We start from the raw sequence: 11,612 nt of genomic DNA on the forward strand, positions 1-11,612 counted from the left end.
ATACAGTCGTTTTTTTACACCGGCAAAACTGCAAAGTCACAGGCATTATTCTGTTGTCCTCTGAGCAAAAAGTCATGAATATCTTTTGTATTCATGAAAGAAAGAAATTACAAAAGAAGTAACAATAGAAATAACTGACGTTGAAAGCAAGGATCTTGATGAAAGAGAGTAACGTTACTAGTATTATTAATCTCTCGATCTAAAACGTTTTCTTAGAAATTCTCCCCTGTTCGAATAATCTGGTGTCAATCAGCGCAAGTTTGTTATTTCGGGGAAAACCCAATGAATTTTGTTTGTAAAACACAGATTATCCTATCAAAAGCTCGCTTGGGGAAGCTGGCAGCATCAAGGTGAATGACATTCTTGCTGGGTTGTCTTGAGTATGCAGATTTCAGGGCCGTGAGGTGTAACCCGAGCCGTGTTGTGTAATATGACACGCGAGGCTGCCAGAACCGCGAACCCCGCTAGTGCCTGGCTCGCCACGCTCACTAACGGTACAGCTCAACTCTGCACCACATTTTCTGCAAAAATCCGCCCAACTCAGCCTCCGACTGACCAGTTTTCCATGCGGCGAGAAGGTTTAGATCCAAGCCGGGTCTCAGGATGTGGAGGAATTCGTACCTGGTTTGCGTTGCAACGCTTCTAGCGACGTTTGGGAGCCTGGTGGAGTCACAAGGTGAGCTTGCGTGCGTGTGTGTGTAGCGAACTTGGGCCATGTGTTTCTACTACGTCAAGTAGTCAAGTGGGCGAAAACTTTTCTCGCCTAACGCTAGATTCTTTCCTGTAGGATTTTACCTACCCAGAAGGAAACTGCGATTATTAGGAGATATTTGAAAGAAAGGGGAAGTCTCAAATTTGTTTTGGGGAAGTAGTTCTGTGCGTAGGTAGTGCCACAGTTGGCAGTTCTATGCGTACAAACGATCGCCCACCGGGAGGTTACCGAAGTAGCCCGGGTCAGGCCGTACCAACCTCCCGTACTCTATTTACAAACATTTCGGCAGGATAAGCCCGTAGACAGAAGAGAGCTACACACGATATAACACAACTCTAGACGTTTTTGGCAACCCAACAACGTCATCGCACACGATTTTACTGAAGTTGATACTAGCGTATTGACTTCACACCTTTTGTGATTTCGACGCCCCTCTTGGAGCACAGGTCGCGGGTTCTAATCCACTTACAGTGGAGTTTGAGAGGTTTTCAAGACGCTCCTAATTCTGCTATACACGCACCAAAGTACCTTCAACAATAAGGTTCGATTTACACGTGTTTATTCGGGAAGTTCAGATTAAAAATACACGTGAATTGTACCTCAAAATCCACCCGTTTATAATCACCCATGAAACTTTAGCACTTGTCCCATATGTTCTGGATTTGCTGGTCTATGTCAACTTCTGACCAAAAAGTTTTCAAGCTAAAGCCTCCCAGCGTACTGTCTGTGGTCAGAAGAGACGCTTATGCCATATAAAGAATATAAACTACCGTGTGTGGTGGGAATATATTTGCCAATGCTACTGAAATGCTACCTGTGAGTTGGGCATGGGGGCCGCCATTTTCTTCAAGACACGTCAAGGCCAAAATAAACCTCCTTCAAGATGTTGAGGGGGGGGGGGCATTGCTACTGTCTTTAAAGGTTTTTAACAGTTTATCAGTAGTGTAATCAACGGGGTGGGGTTTATTAAAGTGTGACTGGTTAAATCCGAAAGTGCAATTGAATTTGGAGAGATAAATAAACAATAGCTTTTGTGTGGAAATTTAATCTCTTTTACTCCAGGCTTAGCTGAAATATATACTAGTATGATTCAAAACTATTAAAACCTTTTATCAACCAAAGTACTAAAACTTGAAAAAAAACCTACAATTTTGCCACCCAGAATGATTGTTATCAATTAATAGGATACAGATTTCAGGTGTATTTGTTTACAATAGGAGGAGTCCTCATTATACAATTATGCCCTTACTATGTTACATAATTATCTGATCTAGAATATACCTTGCTTAGAAGTTGTCAATTTCTGTATGCACTATTTTTTTATAGAACCTTACAACCTGACCATCAAATTGATAACCATTTAAAATCTAGACAATTTCAAAAAGTCAAATAATGTAATTTTAATGTAAAGGGTGAGGGTTTGATAGTTTTAAAGAAACTTTATCCACATCATAGGAAAATAATACCAGTAGAAAACAATTGGAACATAATAGATACCTTTTTCTTCCATCTAATAAGTAGAAAAGGCTTGCCCTTGCTGGAAAAACTGTGGAATTTGGAGTATGTTTTGGGTCATTTGGACTGTCAGACCAGAGAGGAAATACTCATTTAATAAAAAAAATCTGTTCTTTCCCTTTCTTTTGAAATGCAACTCAAAACATCGTGCTCAAGTAAGTTGATATTCTTATTTCTCTCTTTGATAGAAAGTGATAACTTTTCAGGTACAGAAAATGAAGAAATTTTCGCTTTTCATGTGACGTATTTACCCAGTGCTAGGTACTGGATGGCACCAAAAAAAGCGCTGACTAATGTTGACTAAAGTTGAGTCCTGACATTTATTGTGTTTAGTGTAAAGAGAAAGAAAATGAGAATCAGAGGAAAACCGTTGTTTATACTTTCCACAAGAAGAGGGAAATGACTACACCCCAGCATAGACTTTACAACCAGGCTCTAAAAGGTTTACAACTTCATTTATCCGTAACGCCCCACTGCAAACTAGGTTTTACCGGTTCAAACTTACATATATGCACACACGGTTGGCAGCACATTGCCAAGCAAGACAGAAGCCCAGAGGAAATATTTGAACTGTAATTGACTTCCGAAAGGCGTGTTTGAAAATTTACCACCATTATTAGATAACGTTGAAGTGGTCTGATAATCTAAGGGGTGGTGCGGGCTTAGGAGGCCACGAAAACCCACCCAAGGTTTGAACGAAACACCTCAACACCCCAGTACAAATTGGTTTATCAGCACAGGAATTTTTGCATTATGAATAAGACATGGTTCAAGTCTTTCCAATAGGTAACCTCCCCCCTAGAAGGAATACTCCGTCAACAAGACACGATTTGCAAAGACAACGCCCCCTTGGTTACCTTAGATCAGACACTCTTACCAACTGAATTGAGAGGTTGTCAAATAGACTTGTTGACAGACCGTTTATCAATGTGTATATATAACTGTGGAGGAAGAGCAGTACAGTAAGTTTAAATAGACTGTTGGACAAAGAAGGGTGAGCCCTTCGTCAAATATCCGATATTTCACTTTTTCGTGTGCGTAGCCACACACCTGACTAAAGGCAAGCTGGCCGGATTTTCTGGCTGTGATTTCAGCCCCGAAACAAAAAGTATGAGGGATTATTTAACAAGGGGTATGTATAAGAACAGAGACTGTCATGGTGGTTTTTTTCTTATTTTACTTTCTTTTTTCTACGATTTTATTCAGTCATAAAACCGAGAACATTGGATTATTTAAAATAAAATTAACAAGTGGAAAAGCTATACATGTAACGTTATATAAAGATAACAGTAATAGTGTCTTTCTGTTATCTTACTTTGGTTTTCCTGTGATTCTGTTCAATTATAAAAACTATATTATTGTATCATTAATATTATTAATAAAATGAAAGTGTCAGTATTTTTCTCAGACCACTTTCCATGGTTTCTGAAGTTTCATTTTTCTCCCTCTAACTCTAAGAAGTAAAATGTAAAAAATTGTGGCCACTACCATGTGGAAACAGAATCGTAGAAAAGGTCACAAAAAAAATGACTTAACCTTCTGCTTGTACTCTCCAAGCAGAGGTTTTGGCTACAGCTTGTTTTTATATGTTTACGGCATTTTTATTGGGCTTTCTTTTTTGTCCTTATCCTTTTTTCTTATGTCAGCCAAACTTGATACTGACTGTCTTGCCAATTTGATACTGTCTTGCATCCACCAAAACATTCTTGGAGAGGATGTAACTGAAGATATCAGTTTGGGATCAGTTACATCTGCTCCCTTTTTTTCCCAAATTTACGTCTTACCACGACAGACAGGAAGGTTTCTTGGCAACCGTGGTGCCGCCATGCCAAGTTAACAGGCGAGGGAAGAGTTGATTGGAGTATTTAGGGGGCGGATCTCACCTGTAGGGACCAGTCACAACCAGTAGTGGGGGGGGGGACCTGTCACATGACCTGCCACAGATGCCAAGATGCCTGTCATGGGGGCAAATGGGTCCAAACTACTGTAAATTCATTTATGTAAGTTTACAGTAAATTCACTTATGTAAGGTAAATTAAGTCTGATCACTTATGTAAGTTTAGGGTAACGGGTAAGGAAAGAAAGAAAGGGGGAATTTGCTGTGTTTAAAGTTTGCGGTTGAAACAACCATTATGGTAACTGTGTTCTCAACGTGATGACTTTGGGTTGACCCCTTACCGCAACCGCTAACATATAGCGGCTGCAAATATTTTATGATTTCCGGTACAGTGATCTCCAAGTAGATCTTGGACCTTCCAGCAAAACGTGACTCAATCATTGAGTCAAGATGTGCTTGGGTTGGTGTCACCGCTGTTACGTAAAAAAGAAAAAGAAAAAAACAACAACAAGTAGCTAGAAGAGAGGAAACAACAGCGTATAGTTTTCTACATCCAGATTAACCTTCAGCACACCAAAGTAGCCTATTGGCTATAAATTCTATGTTGGTTTCAGGGTAGGACAGCAGGGAGAAGGTTAATTTTCAGTGTAGGATTTAAAAGTTGGTATGAAGAATATCTTTTTATACATTTTGTTCTTGTAGCTTTTGTAACTTGAGTCTATTCAGCTTCCAACTTTTTGGGATAGGCATATGTACCAACACCACTATGTTCTGATACCCCTAGGTTCAGACATAACGTTAGGTAACTTAGAGAGGATTGTCAGAACACATATTCAATGGTCTCACAAAAATAGGCCTGTAATGTGTAAACAATTGTATTGTCTTGTTGACTGCAGTTTTGCAAGTCATGTTCAAAGTTAAATACCAGGAATAGTACCATTGAGGCTGCATATACACTATGTAAACAGGATGCCACCTGTTTGATTTGACTGAGGTCCGTACCAACCTGTGGAAGGATGTGGTTAGAAATTACGCAGACTGGTAAACATGCAAGCTGTCTCCAATACTACCAGATGTTCTTTATAAAATGACTTGTACATATTCTGCTTATGTAATGCTAGTAGACATGTAGTCAAGAGAAAGTTGCTTTGTCTAGGCTAGGACCCAACTTACATTCAGGCAAAAATCTGATGGCCACGAAAAGTGTGCAATGCACTGTGCACATGAGTGTAAAGTTGCCTATGTCGAATTTATCATGAGCATGGTAAATTCAGATCATATATTTCCTAGAGGTCTGGCATACGATCTGAATATACATTACACTTTCTTGACGTACATAAAAGCAGGCTAATTGTATGTTCACGTGTGTACACAGTTTTCATACTTCAGGTTTTTGCCTGCATGTGTAAATCTGATCTACCGGTAGAACTGAATGGATTCTCAGACCATCACCAAGTACTGAAGTAGATGTGTCATTTGTTCTTACAAAATCCATATCCAAAGATGGTTTAGAGTCTAAGCTGTCATAGGAAGGAATGATGGTTGGGAGAAGGGATGTTTATTCAAATACAGTTTTTTTTAGAAAGTCTCAGTTCCAACAGTGTCATTATGAATATGTGATATTCTTGAAAATGTATTTATTTTTACTGTCTTCCAGACTTCTAGGAAAAGTCAGTACTGACTACACTTGAAGTTGGAAACATCTGTGATGCATTTTCACTTGATAGTCGAGTTCCTGGGTGTAGCAGGGTGTGAGGATATCCTGATATCCTGAGCCAAGAACTTGATCTAGGGGCTTGAACTTGCCAGAGCACCCTGCCCTGGCAAGACGACTCCATGTTCATGTGTACCTTGTTATACAGAGGCACCTGTAGGTTGTTACAAACCTTCTGTTCCGATAGCTCAACCTTTGTTCTAACAAACTTAGACGTGTGTAAAGAAACATAGGGGTGCCAGAATATTGTAGCATTGGAATACAGGCCTGAGGGGTGTCAGAACATAAGGCCATCCAATTTTTTATGTTGGGTTGTGTGTCAGATGATTTTTGAGAAAAACATGATTAGTGTTATAATTTTTACTCCGCAAAAAGTGTGCAATGCACATGAGCGTAAGAAAGTTGCCTATGTTAAACATCTGCTTGAACTTGAAGAGAACTGTGGTTTCCTATATTTTATACAGTGTAATTTGAACAGTTGTCGAAAAGGAACATGACAAATCTGACTACAGTTTGTCCCTGGTTTTTGAAGTTCTGAGTGAACATCTACATGTGACAACTGAATGCTGGGTACCATAATATGGCAAGTACCCAGCATTCAGTAAAATCATATTTGGTAATCTCCAAGTAGGTGCATGTTAGGGTGGAAAGTTTGGTCACTTTTTACCAATTCCAATTGACACTGTCTATAGTGACACTTGTCCACATAGACCAAACTTGGGCAAGTTCGACCGTACTGTATTTCATCCAGTCTTACTACTACTCTGTTACTAGTGTTAGTATAGCTGCCTAGAGTGTTGACACACCTCCCTAGCTTGGCATTGTTGCCTAATCAATGAAAATTGAAGCTCAAAGCGAGAATAACTCAGTAAGCCCATTCAACACACAGGCCAGCAAATCTTTTTAACTTTTTAAGCAGTTCTTTACAGGTTAATCTACTGTGGTTAACTAATTCTAGTGCAGGTGATTTTTGGTCACCATTTCTTATTGGATTAGTTCCAATGAGCAGTCACTGTGGTTAGATGCAGGTAGAATAGTGAATGTATGAAAATTCATGACTTTTTTGGTGTGGTATGTTGAAAACATGACTTTCTTTGGTGTGTTTTTATGTCTCATGATGGTGCAAATTTCTTTAATTTAAATTTTCTCTCTGAAGTATATATTTTTTTCACTTCATTTTTTTCTTTCCTTTCATCCCCTGTCTCCCTGACCCAAGACTTTCTGACCAAAGTATTACTACCTTTGGAATATCCTGCACTTGTTCAAGTTTTTTTCATGTCTTAGGTGATTAAAAAACTTTTAGTTGTATGTTGTTGTTGCAATATTCATGGCAGCTACGATTCATTTGAAAGCAACCAGAATAGCAATTTTCGTTTTTCCATTGGCTCTTGCTGAAGTAAAAGGGGGAGGGGTAGTGTGTTTGCTAATGTTATGCATGGCATAGAACCAAATAGCCAGCACAAAGTGTGCAACCTTCTGTAAAGGCAGCTTAAACTTAAAATCCCTCATTTCACACGGTATGTCTGTAACACGAAGCAGAAACAATGGATTTAGGGAAAATTGCAAACCTAGTCCAGAAAAAGTCACCTGTCAGCAGGTAACACATTCCTTCAGCCAAGGACATTATAATGTCCTTGCTTCAGCCAACCACAATGCAGTGCCATATCGGGTTACCACTTGATATCCTGAACAAAACATATTACCTGTGGACTTTCTTTGACCTAATTGTGGCTGGAAACAATGTCATTTCATGCTTGCGTAATGGAGACCTTGGCAATAACAGTGGGTCAGGAACATGGTATGATTGTTGCAACAGGAAAGGACAACATGACGCCATCTTTTTCCCTGCCTTTTTTCAGTACATCTTTGACCCTCAAATATGTGTATCATCTTGATGGATGGTTGTTCAGTAGAGCCATACGTCAAAAACAGTCAGCCTTGTAAAGGTTTAGTACTGTCTTGTGGTTGCCCAAGAATTTCACATAGGATGAAAACAAGCTCCTTGTAACAAGTTGAGCACTTTGTAGTTACTGGTGGTCCTATGGTACTGTAACTATTCTATAAATGGTTGTGTCTTGTCACAGAAATTATCACCTTTGATAGAGCACAGTCAGACAAGGCAGCTTCTTTTATTTGGATGTTTCAAATACAGTAGATTTTTTTAATGGAGCAAGAAAATTAGTCTGCTCGTCAAGTTTAATATCTTTCCAAATACATGTAAACGAATATCCAATATTGTATATTGGACATAATAGGGTTTATAGAAGTCTACACAGCTAGTGCAGCCACTAGACCATGGAACTACTTAGGCATAGCGAACTTTGTGTTTTGTTAGGCTTTGTTGGTTTCATGACCTACCCCTATGTACTTTTGAAGGGCAGAGGTACCAGGGGTGATGAAGAACATTAGGCCATACCAATTCATTTTGTTGGTTCTCAGATTTTTTCAGAAAAAATATGAAGGGACAGGGTGCAAAAAATAAGAAATAAAAACAGGCCAAGGCATTTTATAGCCCCAAATTTTATGATAGGAGCCATGAAGTCAACAGGGCTGGTTTATAATTCAAACCATTCAAATTTTGAACTTTTAATCAAACCACACCATTGATAGATGGAAAAACTGTTACAAAGGTAAGACTTTCTTCAACTGCTTGGGCCAAAACATGAGCATTTTGGAGTTGATTCAGAACCCTGAATCCAAGAATCAGTAGAAGAAAGAAGCATAACGAGAGTCATTGGCCAAATATGGGCTCAAGTTTAATCGGCCCTTTCCTAATTTAATTAGGTCTTTAAAACCCTTTCAGCATAGGTCCTATGTTGAAAGGGTTTTTAAGGCCTAATTTGCAAGGGTTCCAATGTTTGAGATGATAAATATGCAAGAATTCTGCTGAATGTAAATCGTGTCTGCTGTCTTTCTTGTTTCTAGACATGCCTTCAAATGGAGACATTATGACAAAGATTTGTATAGCAGAAAGTTATCGTCACAGACATGGTTGAGCAGCTATATTTGCTTGGTGGGTGGAGCGCCACTGTGCTGTTTTTACAGTCAGTCTCTAATGAATGACAGTTAAACTCTACACGACTTACCATGTTAGAAACAGTGCTAGTTTTGTGCCAATCTTTGATTTTAACGATGGCCTAGGAATTGACCTAAATTTACAGGCAAAGGCCAGTATAACAGGACATCAAGAGACGAAAACAAGAAATTAGACTAATTTAGAGATTTCAGACTTCCAGGAACTATTTCAAACAATAAATTTTGAAAACTTTGAATCAAACCACTGCAGATGGAAAAATGTAACAACTTGGATAACACAGACTTTCTTCAACAAAATATGAGCATTTTACAGTTAATCAGAACTTTTTTTTCAAATAAGGATTTAATTGATTAAAATGGTGTGGCCTAATGTTACATGTTTACCTGTAACAGCCATTACAGTACTTCACCAACCAGAATGGTCTTGTTTTGATAAGAAAGATAACTAAGGAAATCTCTGCCAACTATCCTTCTTATCAAAACAAGACAATTTCCTTTAAGTAATAGACAACTCTGCTCAGGGTCAAGACCATGAGGGGTAACAGGAGAAATGCCACCCTGAATCAGAGGCCCTTTTATCAGTGGTATCATCACTTCACTTGTTCCAAGTGTTTAAGTTCAAGCTGAGACAGATGTAATAGGAAACAGGCTGTGAATTAACTCAAAATGAACAGGAGCACATACTGTTAAATTATATGTATCAGTGTCATAAATTCTCATTTTAATAGGTTTGTTGCTATAATATGCACGCTGTTAGAGAAATTGAATTTATCATATTTTGGCCTGTGATATTAATATACTTATGCATTGCATAAACTGTACCCTTTGAATACATTAAAAAAAATCCATTTATCCATTCCATAAATCTTTGCCATGAAAAGTACTGCTGAAAAAAAAAATAGATAAGGCCCAGGTTTGGTAAAGTTCACTTGTTCAAAGAAATCTTCGTAAATTGATAAAGAAATGTCCTTGTAATTTCCGAACAAACATTCTGCTGAAAAAAATGGCAGGAAGTTCATAAAGTAGCATCTTGACCTTATTGTATCCCTTCTGGAACAATACTGAGGTAATGGACACCAGATTGAAGGCAGTTCTGGGAATCTAAGTGCTTTGGACAGCGGCCAAAGCCCCCCTCCCCCCTCCATGATTACAGACATATCCTCTTTCCTTTCACAGCCAATTACCGATCAGATTCCTTCCTGAGTTTCCTAATTTAAAATTCTAGTAAACATTTCCAAAACTTATTCAACAAAAGTCCCTAATATCATTATGCTTGTGGGTAGTGAGTGGTAGAGTTTATGTGAACCAGAATATAGGAAAGAGTTACATTGTATATTAGTTTATTACTGTAATTCCTGATTTTTTTCACAGTACTTTCATGTTCGCATTTTTCAAGGTCACTTCTGTACTGCGAATGTATCATTACCGTTAAGAAATGATTTGCCGACATTCTTTTTCATACACTTGCTGCCACCATGAACATTTAGTTCCATGAACACCTCCTTTTTCTAAGGCCGTGAAATTTTACTGCGGTGAACATACAGTAATTGGTAGCAGAGTACAGTATCTTGACCTGCGGGTTGTGTGATAGCTTTCCTCAGGTCCTTGAGTGAGGTAGCTGCTGAGATATGACCTAGAGGGCTCTGTGACTGGTACCTGCAGGCTCCAGGGATAGTCCGTTATATAATTGGTATGTGTAAAATGTAGTTTGAGAGGGGATGATTCATTACTTTATTTACTTACATTACATGTGTATGGTTAATATGGTCATTTCATCCTACCGCAGTACACAATGTATCTACAATTCACTCAAGTAATGCATGAATGTTGTGTCAGGGTATGGCTGAGAGACAGCAAGCAGGAATTTTTAAATAAACTTTTTCAAAAACTAACCTTCAAATATGGTTACCGTAGTTAAATATCTCTATTTTCATCATCTGACATGTTTTGAAGTAGTCTTAACTCACATGTGCGATACATGTAAATATTTATATATATGAGGGAAATGGAGGTTTTCACTGTGTTTGAAGTTCACGGTTGAAATGATTCTGTAGTACGTACAGTAGAAATGTAAAACATATATTAGCAGCATTACTTACTTAGAGTTACTTTATCACAAACCTGATTTGATGCATTAAAAGTTATATCAGAAAGGAGATCTGAAGTAAAATGTCATACTGTAGATTAGCAAGCGGTTCTATGATATCAGTTCAACATTTACAGAAGAAGCTTTACTGTAATCTTGCTAAAACCTGACTTCCTTGACCCTCGGTCTACTCAAAGGGTCTACGTAGCTCTGAGTCTGAGAAGGTTTATTTATTTTGAAGGATCCAGCCAAGACATTTCAGTGAGGGGAAGGGTCTGGGAAGGTCAAGGGCATAGAAGGGTATACAAACACAAGAACCAGGAGAAATTGTTACAATTCGCAGACTCTGTAACCTTTTAAACTTGTTGCTCTTAACATCCATTGACCTTTATCCGTCAAAGTACCTTTATCCGTCACGCTAGAAAACGGTGTACAGCGAGAGATATACCAATGCACTATCAGTTATCCCTTTAGGTATGCACAGGTTGAACACCCAGGAGTTCAGTACCGTGCCGCGTGGGACTTGGCACTCATGCATACGAAGAGGACGAGGTCAGACAATTATTGGCCTTTATTACGACGGCCGAACTACGCCGTGGGAGGGAGACATCGTGCCCTTGTTTACAGGAATAGCAGACAAATATCGCTCGTACCTTCAGTTTAACATACTGGTGAACAAGAAAGCTTAATAAAGTTTCCTTTCCTAACCTTA

The 11,612-nt window shown here is 38.7% G+C and overlaps 1 protein-coding gene across 1 annotated transcript in view; it reads left to right on the forward strand.

Annotated features, from left to right (window-relative positions):
- The first annotated feature begins 413 nt into the window (after positions 1 to 413).
- LOC109479005 (low-density lipoprotein receptor-related protein 2-like) overlaps positions 414 to 11,612 on the forward strand; it is an 85,822-nt gene continuing 74,623 nt past the window's right edge. The window contains 1 exon segment of the mRNA XM_019780851.1: positions 414 to 676. Within this exon segment, the coding sequence (XP_019636410.1) occupies positions 604 to 676 (73 nt within the window). The 5' untranslated portion in view covers positions 414 to 603.

Source organism: Branchiostoma belcheri, unplaced genomic scaffold (assembly GCF_001625305.1).
Source record: "Branchiostoma belcheri isolate BF01 breed outbred unplaced genomic scaffold, Haploidv18h27 scaffold46, whole genome shotgun sequence".
Lineage (NCBI taxonomy): Eukaryota > Metazoa > Chordata > Leptocardii > Amphioxiformes > Branchiostomatidae > Branchiostoma > Branchiostoma belcheri.